The sequence below is a fragment of the Molossus molossus genome, unplaced genomic scaffold (genome assembly GCF_014108415.1).
Source record: "Molossus molossus isolate mMolMol1 unplaced genomic scaffold, mMolMol1.p scaffold_m16_p_12, whole genome shotgun sequence".
In the NCBI taxonomy this organism is placed as follows: Eukaryota; Metazoa; Chordata; class Mammalia; order Chiroptera; family Molossidae; genus Molossus; species Molossus molossus.
This window is the reverse complement of record NW_023425347.1, coordinates 12,892,452-12,911,596: the sequence shown is the minus strand read 5'-3', so window position 1 is coordinate 12,911,596 and position 19,145 is coordinate 12,892,452. Positions and strand designations below refer to the sequence as shown.

The following is a 19,145-nucleotide window of genomic DNA, read 5'->3' as shown; positions in this document are numbered from 1 at the left end:
TGTTTTTTGCTTTGTGTATTCCAAAATGCTGATTTGATTCTTGGCTTCATCTACTCTATTATTGCTTCCCTGTAAATTATTTATTACTTCAGTTAGTGTATTCTTCATTTCTGACTAGTTCTTTTTTATGCTGTTGAGGTCCTTAGTTAGTTCACTGAGCATCGTTATAACCAGTGTTTTCAACTCTGCGTCTAATAGATTGCTTGTCTTCATTTTCTTTAGTCCTTTTCCTGGAGTTTTGTTGTGTTCTTTCATCTGGGACATGTTTCTTTGACTCCTAATTTTGGCTGCTTTCCTGTGTTTGTTTCTAGTTATTAGGTAGAGCTGCTACGTCTCCCAGGATTGGTAGAGTGGCCCAATGTAGTAGGTGTTCTGTAGGGTCCAGTGGCACAGCCTCCCCAATCACCCAAGCTGGGTACTCGAGGTGCACCCCACATGTGGGCTATGTACACCCTCCTCTTGTAGTTGAGCCCTGACTACTGTTGGCCCTTCAGTGGGAGGGATTTACCTGGATCAACCACAAGGATCTGCTGCAACCACCCACCGCCATGGAGGATGAGCTATGGGGGCCCGCCCAACAGAGCAGGACTTCCTTCAGCGGGGCTCTGGGGCTCACTGAGTCGGCCTCTTGAGTGAGTCGCTCGTGCAGGTGGTTGGAGCATGGTGCTTTGATGTGGTCTGAGACTGTCTGCTGGGGGTGCTGGCTCTGGGAGGTGCAGGGCAAGGTCAGCCACTGCCTGTGTTCTGCCTGGGGCCACCCACAGTGAGCTAGGGAGCAATCTGTAGAAGGCTGCTACTGGTGGTAGATTTGGAGGTGCCCAGGCAAGGCCAAACTTTGAACCAAGGCTGGCTGCTGCTGCTGCTGCTGCTGGGCCTGGGGCCACTTAATGAGAGGTACGAGACACAGAGGCCAGATGCTGTTTGTCTGAGAGATTTTAGGAAAATCTGAAGCATGAGCCATGACAGGCCATTCCTATGGAAAAGCCACTGGAAACAGTGTGGATGGGCCTGAAAGTTGGGTGTAGTGTGGGCTCAGGGAATCACCAGGGTGTGGCAGACAGTGTGAGCCAGGTTGATGGAGTCCCAGATACGGTGCCCGCCTGCCAGCTCTTTGGGGGGAGGGCTCAGCAAAGGAACCGTGGCCTCTGCCAGCACTGCTGTCTGGGAGAAATCTGCCGCCCCAGCACTGGAGCTCAGAGGGAGTAAGTCTCAGTAAGCCCATGTGTGGGCCCTTTAAGAGGTGCTGCCTGGGACTCCGGCAGCCAGCCCTCCATCTCACTCACCTCAATCCCTGCTGGTTTTTACAGCCAGAAGTTATGGGGACTTGTCTTCCTGGCAGTGGAAACCTGGGCCGGGGAGCCAAGATATCCCTACCAATTTTTATCCACCACACGTAGGTGTGGGACCAGCCTCGTACCACCTCTTTGTCCCTCCTACGAGTCTCAGTGTGTCTTCTTTAATTCCCTAGTTGTAGGACATCCATTCAGTTCATCTTCAGGTGGTTTTGAATGAGGGTTGTTCTGTAGTTTTGTTGTCATTTTGATGTGGTTGGGAGGATGCCAGTGTTTACCTATACTGCTGCCATGACGGGATATCAAGATGTCTTATGTCTTATTTCATAGATGCTTGGATATTCTGCAGCCTTCATTCATTCTTTCGTTCTGTGAATGTCCAAGGAATGTCGGCTATGTGTGAGGCACTTTTCTACATGATGGATATTCTAGAGAACAAAACAGACAAAATGCCTGACCTCGCTGGGGCTTACCTTCCAGTGGGGGACCCATAATATACAAGAAAAGCAAAACATGTGGTGTATTACATTGTGATAAAGGCTAAGAAAAAAAACAAGGAAGTGGTTAAAAGTCATGGGTTGTATTAAAATGGTACATTGTGATAAAGGCTAAGAAAAGATGAATTAGGGAAGAGTTTTAGAAGTTGGCGGGGTGGCTATTGCAACTTTAGGTTATATGCCAGAGGAAACCCTAGTGCAGACATGTGGGGGGAAGGACTCAAGTTAGAGGAACAGCAAGTGTGGAGGCCTTTACGTGAGCCTGTGTCAGTGTCCGAGGCTGCAAGGAGACCAGGGCGGGGAGCAGAGTGGAGAAAGAGACACTTGCCTCTTTGCTTCTGCACAGTCTGCCCACCAATATCGTACAGCTCCTTGCACATAGTAACATTCAAGTACTTATTAAGCAAATTAATGAAATTAGATTCTAGAACTTTCAGGGGGAAAACCAATAGTGACCCGCTGAGTATGTGAGGAGAGAGGGGGTAAGCAGATGACTTTGCAGGTAAGTGTGTGAATAGGGGCTGAGTGTGTGGTGGGAAGAAAGAGTGGTTAGTGAGGAGCAGAAAGGAGGGTTCGAGGAAGCATCTGGAAACACAAGTTTTCTGCTTAAGAGAGCTCAGGCAAGAGGTGTTTGGGAGATGACAGGTGAAGGTGTGGGATTGATGAGACCCTCCAGGATCAAGGTGTGGGAAAGCAGGTGTGGACAGAATCGTGTCCTGGAAATGCAGAAAGAGATGAATTCGTCCTCCAGGCAGGACCTCAGGCCTGATGATGGAAGAGAAGGAGACGGTAAAGACAAGCAGGAGTCAGGCTGGATGCTGGTGCACTGTTGGCAATGGTGGTGGCTTTGATAGATCAAGAGGGCCTGGATGGGGTGAGAGTGAATATCAGAATAGAAAATATTTAGAGAATCTGAATTGAAAAGAGAATCTATATTTAAATCTCATAAGCTGAGGCTCTTAAAGTCACTTGAGCTAGTGAGGAGCCAAAATGACCTCATTTCTAAGGTAGTCCTCAGTACAACCCTGAAGGTCTAGTGTGACCAGCAGGTGGCGCACTCTGCAGGGTGATCAAAACCCATTTGCCTGGAAGCCTTGCTATGCTACCTTGCCATGCAGCCTGGAGCCAGTGAAGTGGGTTTTCTGTTGTTGTTTTACTGGGCGTTGCAGGGAAAAGTGTTGTTGATGCCAATCATTACTGCTTTTTGTTTGTCAGTCTGTACCTTGCTAAGCAGAGAGTTCTAAATGCTACAGAGCTCATCCAAAGGGAGACCTGATCCCATCTGCCCTTTTTAGGCATCTGTAGATTTAGTTCTGAAGCTTGTTGAATGTGCCAAATTATAAGTAATTAGTAACAGGGAATGAGTTTCACTTGCTGCTCATCAAGGTTAGGTCTTAACTGGCAAAAAAAAACTTGGGACAAAATTAATGTGTTTGTGTGTTTTAATGTGCTGTGCTTGCCTTCAGATGACAGTTTTGCTATGTGGAAACAGTCAAAATTGGAAGAAGATGATGCTCCCGGATCCCTTTCCTCAGTGACGGAAGACACAGACCTTGCAGGTAACATTATGCACCCAGCCAGCCAGTCAAGCAAGAGTGTGACAAAGTGTGAGCACTGAGCATACCCACAGGAATTACAGGGGAGTTACAGTTTGAAGATATAGCAGCTGCACAGCCCGAAACACTAAGCGTCTGTCCTTTCAGAGACAAGTACATTGCTGCACAAATGACAGATATAATCCGCACACCTTCTTCTAGCCTTTAGATTTCTGCCTCTTAACTCTTCTTTATGGCAATTGTCAGGGCCTAAGGGTTTCTGAACTCATATGTAGGCCCCTGCTTTAGTTGATAGTTGTTGACTAAGTTTGTGTATTGGATATATATATTTGTGGGGGTGGCCTTGTAGACGAGAGACGCCATCATATTTCGAAATGAAAGGCTCCAAGAAGGGATTGTGAGGCCCAGAGGCACTGTGGGTGGTGAAGAGCCAGGCAGCCTGGTTCGCATCCTGAAGCAGTGGAGTGAGCTTCCACGAGCTATTTGATCCCTCTGTTCAGTGTGGAAAGAGCAGTTCCCACGTCGCCCGGTGCATGAGGACTAAAGGAGCTGACACATGCTACCCTCAGGACGTGCCAGACCCTCATGTTCCCTCGTGAATTTTCTGGCATCCAGAAGTGTTATGCCAGCATTTCCCTCACAGAAATGCCCTTCCCATCACGTCCTCCTCAGAGCGTCTCACAGCACCTCTGCCTGCTGCTTAGACATCACATCAGTTTCACTAATCAAAGTGCTGGGGACGTTTGGAAGAAATGGGCCCTCGCTGGAGAGGGAGGTTTGATGGGAAGCAGCATGAAGTGCCTGCCTCAAGGACTCTGGGCTTGCGTTGGCCTTGACCTCAGCCAGACTCAGCCCTGCTGCAGTCTCAGCCAGGCAGCCACGGGCTGCGTGGTCGGATGTGTGCTTCCGCCTGGCTGTCCGTCCTGTGGGCACTGAGCACCTCTACTGCAAACATTGTATTCATTTTACTTAGTGTTCTACTTTTATTGTGCAGAAGGCATTTCTGGTCCATCCCTGGCAGTTGTGCCAGAGAACTTGAGTAGTTCTGCTGTTATCACCACCTTTGAGAACTTCACCAGAGAACTGAAAAGAAAATATGAGGTAACGCTGCACTAACAATAAAAAGCTAGCTTGTCATGGGCTGAGAGTAACAGGCTCACATTACTTATTGAAGCCTTTATCTTTCATGTGTGTAACTATTCTTGAGTGTTTGGGGAAGTGGATTTGTCTTAGCTGTGCTCACGGACTCGAGAACCTTTGTGAAATGTGGTTTGTATTGATAAGACAGCTATTTTGTGTGTATTTGCTACCATGGGACCAGAAGGACTATGTGGACATCAGACTCCTGGTCTGGTGTCATTGACAGCATTCTCAGACACCTGAACTGCCAGGAAGCAATGATTTGGTCACGGTGATAGATGAGGAGGACAGGGAGAAGGAGGCCTGTGGATAAGACCGGTGTCTGGGGCAAAGGTGGAGTTAGGCCCTGGGTGGGTATTGAGCGGAGTGGTGGCTTATCCCTGTGATACTGCACGTATAGACTGTCCCCAAACCTGCCAGATGAGCATTGAACCGTGTCAGTCCCCTCTTTCTGTTCTGTGTTTTGTATATCCCTAGAGTTATTTAATAGCACATTTGAGAGAACTTTCTTAGCCCAACATATGTTCATTTAATTAAGTTGGAAGATATCCGGATCTGCTGCTATACTAATGTAAGCTAATTTATAATGGAAATTTGTACATGATATTCAATATGTGTAGCAATAGTATGAATATAAGTTTTTCTATTTCAGCTTATTGTTCTTTATTGGTGCTGGCCCTGAGGTAGTACAGGGGAGGGTGTAGCAGGGCCCCCCCTCACAACCCTGTAGCAGTAATGTTTGCTGTGACTGTTGTGTGCTGTCCTCGTCCTGTTAATACAAACCTGCACTCAGTGTGTGTAGCTATAGTTAACCCAAAGGTACCTTCTTTTATTGTTGTTATGGTTTAGCCTAGGTACAGAAGGAGTGTACTTTATTCAAAATATGCCAAGCCATCACCGAATTGCCTAATAAAGCTTTTAAACCAGATACATCACTGCAGGTACGTATTGGCTTTCAAAACCAGGTCATAAGAGTGAGATCACTCACAAACATTTGTCTCATGACCACTGTGCTGGGTTGTGAGGAGTTGAAGTTTGGGCAGATGTGAAGTTTGGTACATCGCTTAACCCTTCCGGGTGTCTGGTTCTTCATTAGTAAGACGAGGGGTTGAGCTAAAGACCCTCCTTAAGGTTCTTTATGGTCTAAAATACTATTCTTAAAAAACTCATAATCCAGTTGTGAAGACAGGGCAAGTATGGAGATATATGTAAAAATGCTTAATAAATGATATGTGGTAAAGACATACAGTGGGGTATTATTCCACCTTAAAAAGGAGCCATGGCCGGTTCGTCTCAGTGGTTAGAACATCAGAAGATTCAATTCTTAGTCAGGGCACCTATCTGTGTGCAGGTTCGATCCCGGCCCTGGTTGGGTATATGCTGGAGACAGCCAGTCAATGTGTCTCTCTCGCTTCGCTGTTTCTCTCTCTCTCTCTCTCCATCCCTCCATTCCACTCTGTCTGAAAATCGGTGGAAAATATCCTGGGGTAAGGATTAACAACAACAGAGGGAATGGAGCTCTGATGGAGGCTACAGTCTAGACGAGTCTTGAGGACGTTATGCCAGGTGAAATACAGAAAAGGAAAATGATTGTGGGAGCCACTAGAAGCGGCAGATCTGGAGACCAGGAGCTGGAATAGAGGTTACCAGCTGCTGGGGGTGGGGGTGGGAAGCGGGTAGTTATCGCTAATCCATGCAGAGTTTCCGTTTTGGGGTGATGGGAAAGTTCTGGAAATGGATAGTGGTGCTGGCTGCACAACATTGTGAACATCCTTAACGCTACTCAACTGTACACTTAAAATGGTTAAAAGGGTACATTTTCAATTATGTACATTTTGCCTCAATAAAACTACTACACTCTCATGCACACCCATGCACAGGCGTGCAGACAGACACCCCGTCACCCTGTAGCAGGGCGTACAGAGGTGCTGAGAGTCTGGACAGACGCTAAGGACAAGGAATGGGAGTGGAGAGAGGGTTCGGTAGGGACTGGACTCGCTCCAGAGTGAAGAGCGTGGAAGTGCTTCTGGAGTGAGGCTTTGGAAGAGAATTGAATGGAGTCGGGAAGATGAGTGCAGAGGTGTGACCCTTGCGGGGAGTGGCCTGTAATGAAGGTGGGGAGGACATGATGGCAGGTCAGTTTGCTTAACAGAAGCAGAACGTTTCTTAGGGCAGAATACATGATGTGAGTAGAAATGTGTACCTTTTTCCAACATTTATACTTACTGTCATTTGATTCTCAAACCCGGGAAGGACTTTGGACTCGTGGGACTTGGTTCATTTACTCATCACTTTTTTTTGTTTTAGTCTTCACCCAAGGATATATTTCCGGTTTTTTTTGTTCAGATACAGTGGGAGGGAGAGAGAGGAAGAGAGAGAGAGAGAAACATCGACGTGAGAGGGACGCATCTATAGTTGCCTCCTGCATGACCACAATCAGGCCAGGGACTAATAGCAGCCGAGGTACATGCCCTTGACCAGAAGCGAACCCGCGACTCATTGGTCCATGGGCCAATGCTCTAACCGCTGAACCAAACCAGCCAGAGCCATTCATTCTTATTTTTGTTCCGCAAATGCACGCTGGGCGGGCTGGGTCCAGGCCCCGTGCTGCCACAGGGGCACAGGGAGGGCGAGCGGCAGGGCGCGTGATTCCTGGAGCCCTCAGCCTCAGACAGCAGACAGACCAGAAGCAAGTGAACAAACAAGCAGTTTAGATGGTGGTGAGACGCAGAATAGCAGCTGTTAGAACTTTCAGAACTAAAACACAGAAATGGAACAAAGGTTTGTTAACCAGTTTCAGCGGTCAGAGCACCTTAGGCAAGAAAAGGGGGAGCAGGTGGGAGGGAGGAAGTGCAGGGAGCCCTGGTTCATGGGACAGTGGCTGCTGGCCCAAGGCGGGGTCCCTGAGTCCTCTCTCCGTTGCTCTACAAATACGATTGTAAAAACCAGCCCCCTCCTGGCTTCCTCTGAAAGGCTGAATCCGAGTTTGCCCAGCTGTGTTTCAGGGGTGAGAATGGCCGGGCAGTGAGGGGAGAGAAGAGAAGAGGGGTGTGTTTTCTTAAAACAAGAGACGTCCAAGAAGAACATGAAGTACCCTTGGCAATAAGAGGGTTGGTTAAGAGTGTCCTTTGTCTCCGCCAAGCTGCCCCAGTGAAGTGTGCTGCTTTTACATTTGTCAGACTGAATAAACTGGAGCAGTTTAACGATTTTCTTCTTCAAGAGTTGACCCATCTTGAGAAGGATATTCAGGCTCTGAATCACCTTGAGAAGGATGTTCTGGTAAGTTCTTTTTGTTTACAACAGTCCCTGTGACTTGTGAGAATCTGTTCCAGGGCAGAATAACTGCTTACTGCTTGAACACGCCTTTGGTTCAATTTTAGGAATTTTGGGGGAAACAGGCTGATGAGCTGGAATCATTCTGCGATCTGCAAATGCTGAGGTACTTTCAAAACGTATTCGTGCTAGAAGTGTCTTAGCTGAAGTGTGAGCTAATGCTTTAGCTAGAGTGTGGGGGTTGATGTTGGTGAAAATTCATGTGAGGAGCCAAATAGCGGGGGCATTTTTAAAAAATTGTCTCTATTGTTGAAAGTATTACAGTTGTCCCTTCTTTTCCCCCCATTGACACCCTCCTCCCTGTTCTCACCCCCCTGTAATTACACTGTTGTCTGTGTCCACTGGTTGTGCATGTAAATTCTTTGGTTTATCTCCCCTACTGCCCCCAATGCTCAATTTCTCTGAGGTTTTTCATTTTCTTCCCTACTTCCATATCCTTGGATCTATTTTGTTCATCAGCTTATTTAGTTCATTATATTCCACAGTAAGTGAGATCATGTGGTATTTGTCTTTCTCTGATTGGCTTATTTCACTTAGGATGATACTCTCCAGGTCCCTCCAAGTCGTCTCAAAGAGTAAGAGATCTTTCTTCCTTAGCTGCATAGTGTTCCCTTGTGTAAATGTACCACAGCTTTTCTATCCATTCATCTACTGATGGACACTTCTAGGAATATATCCTAAGAAGCCTCAAACACCAGTTGGAAAGAACACATGTTCACAGCGGCACTATTTTCAATAGCCAAGGTCTGGAAGCTGCTGGTTTTCAAACCAGCCGCTCCTGTGCCCTCCCTGAGCAGAGCGTGTCTTAGGACAACGACCTAGACGTGTACATTTTGAGAAGCAGCAACAAAGTCATCCAAATTTCAGTGTTTTTGATTTACATTTTAAAAGTTTTTAAGCAGTATTTTAAAAAGTTAAAATGAGTAGACTTTGAGCAAAATATTTAGATTTGTGACTAATAGTTGATTTCCAGTTATATACTGAATTGTGTTCTTGATTCAATAGACTATCGAGAACACACAACAAATGGGTTTATGCCTCTCACGTTCTGAGGCTGCTGCTTCTATGCACTTGGAGTCTCATCCCCTTCTCTGGGGTGTAGGGAGGGGGTGGTGGGTGCAGGGTCCTTCACTCCTCTGCTTCTGCCCTGGGGGAATTCTAATGTTTCCTCGGCTGTGCACTGGGGTGGCTAGAGCTGTATCTGCCAGTGAGAATCAGCTTCTGCCACAGAAGTCTAAGTCGGATGGCTTAGGGTGGACAGGATTCTGATTGCGCCATGTATTTCAAACCACACTTTTACATTTGAACTATCCCTTCTCTGTTATCTCACTTAACACCATGAATAATAATGACAGTACGCCCTATAGATTTCCGAAATTCTCTCCCACGCCCCTCTCCCTCCATGCACCTTATACATGATTAAAGGGGTTATGCTTTTAAAACCTCCTCACTGCATACCCCAGGTTATGAATGGTTCTCAAACGTCTTAGAATTGGGACCTCTTAAACTTGAAAAAAATTATTTTACATGTAATTTTCATATTCTTTTTCCCCAGAGACTCTTTCCTCAGCCCCTAGGCTTTAGCTCCTTACATGGGCTGTGGTGGCGGTCACAGGGCAGTGCCCGCAGGTCTAAATCGGGTTGGGGGTGTCGGTCCTTCCAGCAGGATTCCTGACCACCGTGCTGTGAATGGCACGACTCACCCAGGGATGTAGTGTCACATGCAGCCAGGAAGGACAGAGGCCTCCAAGACACTCGCTTGGGAAATGTCCCCAAGGGCTGCGGCCTCTGCTGTGTTTCCAGTGAGGAACTTCTTAATGGCCTGGTCCTTGGGCAGCACCGGGCACAGTTGGTGTAGCTTCTAGGCTGCATATGGCCGTGGCCCTTGTGTCATAACCATTGTTCATTCTTTTTTTATTTTTTTATTTTCACCCAAGGACGCTTTTGCATTTATTATCAGGTAGAGTGGGAGGGAGAGATGGAGGAAGAGAGAGAGAGAGACATCGATGTGAGAGAGACACATTGAGTGGTTGCCACCCACACAACTTCAACCGGGGCCAGGTCTGTGGGCCAGCACTCTAACCGCTGAGCCAAACTGGCCAGGGCTTTTCATTCTCTTTTGATAATCTTGGAAGTGAGGGCCCAACAGAGCCTTAAACTTTTAACATTTTTGGCATATCCCCAAAGAACTTTTGATGTATGGGTTATAGCTGTGAAAATTTTCCATATTAAAAGTTGAGAATGGGATTTAAAACATATCTTTATTTAAAAATAAAAAATCTGTACATATTGATGTAAGTAGTAGATTTCTTGTTGTTGTTGTTAATCCTCACCTGAGGATATTTTTTAATTGATTTTTAGATAGAGAGGGAGGGAGGGAGAGAGAGGAACATCAGTGTGAAAGACACACATTGAACGGTTGCCTCCACATGACCCATTGAACCTCCAACCAAGGTCCGTGCCCTTGACTGGGAATTGAACCTGAGAGCCTTTTGTCTGTAGGTTGGTGCTATAACCACTGAGTAAAACTGGCCAGGGCAGTAACAGATATTTTTATGAAAAATAATCAGACTTTTCAAAACAGGAAATGTGAGAAGACGAGCACTTTTTTATGTTTTTGCAAATCTCTTCAAGGTCTGGGTTAATAGCAGAGCGCTGCTCTCTGTGTCTGCTTCTGAATTCCGTCTGTGGTCATATCATGTGTCATGTAGCCTCTGGAAAATTCCACTGGATATTTATGACCGAGTAAGAATACAAAAAGCACAATTAATGTCTTAGTATTGTTACCATTTACCAAAATAAATTTTGACCTCAAGGAACCTTTGGAAACTTAGTTTCCATAGGGGTCGCCAAGGAAAGCTGAGTCCCTTTAGGGTTCCAAAGGTTCACACTTTGAGAACTGCTAATATAAAGCAATACTGTAATAAACATTAGAGAAGATTATACCTCCTAGTCTTCTGACACCTGGAGAAGTCACTTAGCTGGACCTAAGGCAGCTTCTAGATGCCTGTCTCTGTAGTTGATCCAGATTACACTGTAGGACACTAATGACCATTTGCATTCGTCTCCCTTGACCACAGGCCCCTGTGTGAATTTAGAGTACCTCAGAGAATACAGTTGCTTCTAAATATACATCTCTAGGGTTTTGCATTTGCTCTCCTTTCTTCCAAACACCTAAGGACAGCACTGTGGCTTGCTAATGACAGAGGGTGGTGACGGTCTTAGCTCACTCTGAGTGCTCACTGGACACCAGGCTCTGGGCAAGCACTTGAGGTTCCTGTGAGATTTAGAGAGGTCAGATAGCTTGGTCCAGATCCAGTATCTGGATCTGTCAGTATCCAGTGTCCGTCCTTTTGTCATGTTGGCACATTAGTGCTGGCTTTACATATTTGTCTAGGGAGATGAGAAGGACATTTCTCAGAGTAGATTATTTCGGCCTCTAGCACATTGCTACAGAGAGATTGGCATTCAATTATTGGAGCTGTGGTCATGAAATACCTCTCATGAAATACCTCTGCATATGTGTGGGCTTAGTGGTATTGACAGACGATACATAAAATAGAATCACGTAAAATACTAACTTATGTTGATATCCTAGATTGGCCATAGACATATATATATCATAAAGTTATTTCATAGATTATGAAATATATATATATATATATGTGTATATATATATATGAGATGGATCAATTTCTTCCAGGCTTAATGCAATTCAGCCTTCCTGAGGAAGCCAACTGCCAGTGTTATTGTTGCACCCCTGGGTAGGTACAAAGGGTGGCTTTGTTCAGAGGATGGGAATGGACTGGGGGAAGCTAGCACTGAAAGATATTTGTCCATGTTACAGCCCTGCACTGAGCTTTCTCCTCTTTCACAGTGTCTCCCTTCGTAGCTGTTGTTCCTTTGGATCTAGGTCATTCATTCATTCACTCAGTAAACATTTATAATTGAGGGCTCCCTCCGCTGTCCAGCACTATGCTAAGTATGCAATTGCAATGGTTACCACATAGACATGCTACGATCCCCATTAACCACACATTCTGAAGGAATACAGAAAAAAAGACAAGTAAACAAAATGACTGCAAGTTTACTAAGTGCTGGAGGGATAGTAACAAGGTGCTTTGGCCAAGAGTGATGGTGTGAAACATCAATTTCAGGGAGGATGGCCGTCAAAGCTTCTCTAAGGAAGTACATTGAAAGAGGGTTTCCAGAATAGGAAGAAATTGGACTTGTGAACAGTTTAAAGCAACCAGATTGGGTGGGGGAGAACTTGACATCATTCAGGAACTGGAAGTTCTTGGACCACTGTGATGCGAAGGGGACAGTTACCTGAAATGAAGTTGGGAACATGGTTGACACTCAATGAGCTAAGGCCTTATTGACCTTGTGGCGGAGTTTGAATTTTTACTAACATTGAAGGAAAATACGGATGGGTTTTGAGCAAAGGCATTGAGAGTGAGGTTGGTAACATAATCTGATTGATATTTTAAGAAAAGCATTCTAGCTACTGTGTTGAGAATTGATTGGGGAAGTAAAGAATAGAAGAGGCAAAACAAAGACCAAAAGAGGAAAGCTCAACTGAAGGCGTTGGAGATGGGGGAAATGGGGAGATTCCAGATCCATTTTGGAGCTAGAATGAATACATTACCGATAGATGGGAGGATTGGGTAAAGGAAGGAGAGATGAGGATGACTCCTAGGTTTCTGTCTTTTACAAACTGGATGGATGGTGTTGTCAGTTAGATAGGGAGCACTTGGGGTGGGAGAAAGTGGTGTGGGTAGAGCAGAAACTAGAGTTAACTTGTTACCATTTTAACTTTCAGATGTCTATGCAATCCAGGTTTTGATGAGAACACGGAATAATGGACACTTTTCCAGAAAAATACAGTTTAACAAAAGAGACTCCTGAGTACTTGTTATCACAGGCAAATATTGATAGTAGAAATAAAGTTGATAAAGAACTACCCTACAAATGTGTGTGATCCAGATCGTGGCACAGAGGTGTTCTACTGATGGTTTGCAGAAGATTAACTTCAGTGCTACTCAGTGGGTGGCACTGGTGAATTCATTATAGGAAAGGGTCCTGTGAGTCATATGACTTCCTTCCGGGGGAGGGAGTACTCTGACCCGAGAGCAGGGGACACTGAGATACTTAGCCTGTTATAATTATGGGCTTCTGGGGTTGAATCAGCAGTTCTACACCTCTGTGAGGTCCTCAGGAATCACTTCATCTACAGAGGAAGTTCTAGTCTCTGGCTCAATTAATCCACTTGAATGTAACATTTGCTGCATGAGAATAGAGGCTGGACCGCGTCGGTATTCCACTCAGAAAGCAGAGTGTCTGGCATCTGATATGTATGACATAAACACTGTATCGGGCCCTGGCTGGTTTGGCTCAGCAGTTAGAGCATCGGCCCGTGGACCAAAGAGGCATGGGTTCCATTCTGGTCAAGGACAAGTACCTCAGTTGCTGTTCCGTCCATGGTCTTGGTTGGGGTCATGCGGGATGCAACCAATATGTCTCTCTCTCATATCGATGTTTCTCTCTCTGTCTTCCTTCCTCTCTTCCTCTCTCTCCCTCCCACTCTATCTGAAGATAAATGGAAAAAATATCCTCAGGTGAGGATTTAAAAAAAACACAACTGTCTCGGATGGATGGATGGATGGATGGATGGATGGATGGATGGATGGATGGATGGATCGACAGGATGGGGTGAGATGAGATGTACCGACTTCTTGTTGGGCTTACAGTTCAGGTTGGGTGCTTTATTAAAGCAATGAGCTCAGATTTTACTCTTAACCCCAAACATCAGGCTTCTGTTTAGACGGTGTTTGTTCCTCGTTGTGAGAGGAACCAGATAATAATCTCTCCTCTGATTTCTCTTCTTCCTTGTTAAATCCCTCAAGTTGCTTACTGAACAAAAGCAACACCACCAAAAATGACTGGCACAATCCTGGTAGCCCACCCACTCCCTGGGAGGGGCCTCCAGCTTGGCAGGACTCATCTACCAAGCCATCTGCATTTGTTCATTAGACTCACACATGTGTGTCCCTCAGGTAATGCATCCAGCATGGACCATCCACATGTCAGCCCTGAAGTAATGTGATTCCAGCCCAACTGTGGGGCCACCAGCACCCACTCCCCCTCGGTGCCTAGGCGGGCAGTCTTCATCCTTACAGTCGGTGGGCCTGTGCCCCTCTGTAGCTGCCAGTTTGCTTCCTTCCTGAGACAGATGTTTATGGAGAGTGTCCTGGCCAAAAGCAAAGACACTGAGCTTTGAGGTCCTTTTATTACAGGCATAGTAACATGAGGTAAGGCTCAACATTTTTAACACGTTGAAAGCCATGTAGGATCCAATGACCAGCCTGGCATATTTCTTAGGAGCCTGACCAGGTTTCCACCACTGAAGGCCGAAGTTATCAGGCATTATCAGCCCATATCAGGTGGCATCTGCCTTCAGTTCAGTTAATAAAACTTTATGGAGGACTAAATGTGCCAGGTAGCATGAATTTCTGCTTAAATGGAATTTGCAATTTGAAGAGAAAAGATGATGTGTTCATAAAAGAATGAACACACAGCAAGGTAGACTCAGGAGATCAATCCCCATGCTCCCCTGGTCCCAGAGGGAAGGAGTGTCTTTCTCTGCTTTCAGGCAAAGACTTATCCACAACTCCCAAAGTAAATCTCCTTATAAAAGGGTAGTTTCAAAAATGTAAAATGTAGGCACTGGCCAGGTAGCTCAGTTGGTTAGAGTGTCATCTCGATATACCAAGATTGCTGGTTGGATCCCCATTCAGGGCACATATAAGAATCAACCAGTGACCCAGCCAGTGTGGATCAGTGGATTGAGCCTGGTCCTATGGTCTGAGAGGTCCCCGTTGGATTCCTGGTCAGGGCACATGCCTGGGTTCCGGGGCACCATCCCCAGTAGTGGGCCTGCAGGAGGTAACCAATCACATCTATGTTTCTGTCTCTCTCTCTTCATTCCTCTCTTTATAAAAAAATAAACGTGAATTAAAAACAAAAAGAATGAACCAATGAATGCATAAATCAGTGAAACAACAAATCAGTGTATGTCTCTCTCTAACTCCTTCCCTCCCTTCTTCTCTCCGTCTCTCTCAAATCAATCAATTTTTTAAAATGTAATATCACACAGAATCATGACAAATATGCATCAAAAATTGTTTTTAAAAATTACTGGAACTACCTAACAAAGAAATCCAAGGCTTTCGGTTCCAGGTTCAATTATCTGAAATTCTATTGCAAATTTAGGCATAAACAAGAGACCTCTAAGCAGAAAAACAGATGCAACAGTCTGGACCCTGTCCACGAGTGAGCCAAGATCCGTTTACTCTATGTGTCCAGTCCTAACAAGTGTGATACTCCTGTTTACTAATCAAAAACTAGTTAACAGAACATACTTAATAGAGAAAGAATGCTGCTAGAAATGAAAACTGAATTTAGGGTGGAAAATATTCAGCTGAAAGGGAAGATCTATGTAAAACGATTGTAAAACATTGGCACAAGAACTCAAAAGGCAGACGAGTCTGAGACAATTTGCTGTTCAAGCAACCATACCCCTCATGGCTCCTCAAAGTATAGTAGACTTCAAACACTGAGTTCCTCATGTGGAATCCTATGTGCAACAGTCAGCTAGATGTTTGGAGTCCTCAGACATTTCTCTTGGATGTAGTGGTACAAATAATGGTTTTGTTTTTAGAACAGCCCCTAAGAGTCAATGACCTCCATGATACTACTGCAGTATTTATAAAACTGCAGTTACTTTACAGAAAACAATTCAGGAGCCATTGTTTTTTAAACATATGAAAGCCATATGGTAATACTAATAAAATAGGTCCACATATCTTGCGATGCTTCCAAACCGTTTGTCTAGTCCGGAGCCCAGGCCCACTCCGTGGAGACTGAATCTCCCTGAGGGTCAGTGGCTTTGCCTGATTTCCCACACAGACCACTGGCATCTGAAACGAAGAAATACGGGTTGGGAATGCTTTATGTGTAAGGATAGAGGGAGGGCTAGCGCTTGCCTGAGCTAGGCCAGAAGATAATCTGATTTGCCACTAGGACAGGGTTAAGGGCATTCTCATGAACTTCATGCATCCAGTCAAAGAGTGTCTCCTCTTTACTAGGCCACCAGGGGCAGTGTAAGACTCACTGTTTCCCCAGTACCTATAGACTGGGACACTACAGACAGTAAATGCATTTTGAGCAAAGGAAACAATGAATGGATGATATACTTTCCTAAAGAAGGGCAGCCACTGAGAGGGATGACCACCCTGGCCTAGGGATGGGGATTTAGTTCCCATTGACTGCCCCCAGGATGTCCATGCTATGAGTCTAGAAGACAGAGAGCTATGCACAGAGAAGCAGGGATGTGTAGGGAGGCAACAGTAGCTGGTAAGAGAGGGAAAGGAGAAGAACGGGAAGATGAGACTTGTTCCCATGAGAAGTATCCAGGATGCTCGGAGTCAGCTGGTGGTGACAGGAGACAGTGGAGGTGAACTAGCAGACAGAGGTGAACTTATTTAACAGGGACCTGTTGAAACTAAAGTTCCTGCAGGAAAAAACTCTCAAGCCATAGGAAAAAAACATAAGATTAAACTGTGTTTAGTTTCCTCTGTGAGACAAAAAAGTACTCAGTGTACTTTAGAAAGAATGCAGCCAAGATGAGTTAAAATAACATAAAAAAATACATTATTTCTCAAGGCAAGGTTTTGTTATTTGGAAAATGCAGGAATGTGCTATATAAATGGGGCATTATCATTTCTTCCAGGTGAAAGGTTATTTTAATAGCTGATTAGAATTATAAAAAGTGACACTCAGCATTAGGATAAGCCACCCAGTCCAGTCTAATGCTAGAATATATCTGTGCAGGATTTTTAAACGTCTCTTAATTTTCAGGTTCATAAACAATGAAACGATCTTCAGTTATACCCAGCACAAATAAACAGCTATACTAACCAAAAGTCACTGCAACACATAGAACCAAAACCAATACAGCTGAAAGTAGGTTGTCCTTTTGAGGTTTATTTTATCATTGACTAGCTTGGACAAGCAGGAAAAAGTAGATTAATCCACAGCAATGAAGAATGGAGTGGTGTTTCATAACAGTCCATTTGGTCATTCATATAGTCATGCTATTCCTTTGCTGGAATCCCAACTGAGGGTCATTGTTCTAGAAAGTAAGGAATTTTTGTCAGTGTGAGCCACTCTATTTATTCCTCTAGAGATCAAAAACAGTAGATAATAGCTGCCTACAGAAAAGAAAATACAATAAAAGGTTAAAATTCATCATTAGAGAGATGCAAATTAGAACCACAATGAGATTCCACCTCACACCTGTCAAAATGGCTACCATCAGTAAGTCAACAAACAACAGTGCTGGTGAGGATGTGGAGATAAGGGGACCCTGGTACGCTGTTGGTAGAAATGCAGACTGGTGCAGCCACTTTGTCAACAGTATGGAGTTTCCTCAAAAATTAAAAATGGAACTGCCTTTTGACCCCACTGCCTTTTGACCCCACTTCTGAGAATTTTGATCCCACTTCTGGGAATTTATCCAAAGAAACGCAAAACACTAATCTGAAAGAACATATGCACCCGTATGTTCATCGCAGTGTTCTTTACAATGGCTAAGCCCTGGAAACAGCCCAAGTGCCATCACTAGGTGACCGCATAAAAAAAGTGATATATTTACACAATGGAATACTACTTATACGTAAAAAAAGAAGGAAATCCCAACTTTTGTGACAGCATGGATGGACCTGAAGAACATTATGCTAAGTGAAATAAGAGTGAGAGAAAGACAAAAACCATATGATCTCACTTTTATGTGAAATCCAATAAACAAAATAAGTTGATGAAGAAAACAGAAATGAACTCAGAGATACAGAGAACAGATTGTTAGCTGTCACAGGGGAAGGCTGGGTTGGGGGAGTGGATGGAGGCAGTAAAGGGATTAAGCAAAAAGAATACACACACACACACACACACACACACACACATACAGAAAAGTGTGCTGACAACCAGAGGAAAGGGGCAGGGGGATGGGGCTAGGTGGAGGTGGGCAAAGGTGAGAAGGAAATACAGATGGAAAACTTGGGGTAATGAGGGCACAATGTAGTCTGAGATGATGTTTTATTGAGCTGTACACTTGAAACGTACCCCAATAAATTCAATAAATACAAATTTTTTTGAAAAATGTATTTCCTTTATTAATTTTTAGAAAGAGCAAGGGAGAGGGAGAAACAGTAACACTGGTGGCCTCCTGCACACCCCCACTGGGGATCGGGCCTCAACCTGGGCACATGCCCTGACCGGGAACAGAACTGGCGACCTCTTGGTGCATGGGTATCGAACCGTGCTCAACCAGGAAGCCACACTGGTCAGGCAATAAAAACAAGTTTTTAAAAAAAAAAATTTCAACATAAAAAGCTCATAAAGTCTATGTGAAAAACAAAAGCAACTCAATTTTTAAAAATGACAAAGAATCTGAGTAAGCAATTCACAGAAGAGCTATAAATGGCTAATGAAAACTTTAAAAGATTCTCAACTCCCTGAGGGTCAAGAGTATGCAAATCTAATAACAGGACAGTATTTCCACTTATCAGATCAGCAAAATTAACAGGAATGTTTTCATTGTTAACTATTTTCTTGTTTTATCTATATTAAATGTCGAGACTAGGCAAATTCACAAAGACAGAAAGTGGTCAGCAATTATTTAGGATTAAGTAGAAATCTGATGAAGAATGATCACAAATAGGTGGATTTTCTTTGTGGAGAAACTGGAATGTTCTAAAATTAGAGTTTGGTGATAAATGCATTACTCTGTAAATAGTAAATATAATAGTATTATACCACTTGTGTGGATGAACTCTAAAGAATGAGAATTATATGTCTATAAATCTAGTATAGAGACAAGGTGAGGGGCAGTGACTGTACTAGTATAGAGACAAGGTGAGGGGCAGTGACTGCCACTCACCCTGTAAATTACGTCTGTACTTAACAAGTCAGACACTGACACTCTAATGGTTTCCCAGTCATCTCTTCCATTGCTGGTCATCACAGGCAGTTATGGAGGTTATCCCAGGGAACGGGCAGGATTTTGTGTCAGTTCTCCACATGTCTGAGACACTTAGCGTTAAGGATTCGTCTCCATCGGAACAGTAGTAGTCAGCCTCATCCTCCAGGCAAAGGCCTGCAGTGTTCAGATAGGCCATTTTTCTGGACTTGGAGTCAGAGAACCAACCTGAGATCCCTGAAGGGTGAGAACTTCTAATGATCATAGTTTGGCGGGCACCATTAAAAAT

General features: G+C 44.5%; 1 protein-coding gene across 1 annotated transcript in view; it reads left to right on the top strand.

Moving 5' to 3' along the window:
• SYCP2L (synaptonemal complex protein 2 like) overlaps positions 1-19,145 on the top strand; it is an 83,700-nt gene that overhangs the window by 60,815 nt on the left and 3,740 nt on the right. The window contains exons 26-30 of the mRNA XM_036255600.1: positions 3,256-3,348; positions 4,340-4,446; positions 5,335-5,426; positions 7,665-7,764; positions 7,866-7,924. Of these exons, the coding sequence (XP_036111493.1) occupies positions 3,256-3,348; positions 4,340-4,446; positions 5,335-5,426; positions 7,665-7,764; positions 7,866-7,924 (451 nt within the window). The remainder of the gene's footprint in view (positions 1-3,255; positions 3,349-4,339; positions 4,447-5,334; positions 5,427-7,664; positions 7,765-7,865; positions 7,925-19,145) is intronic.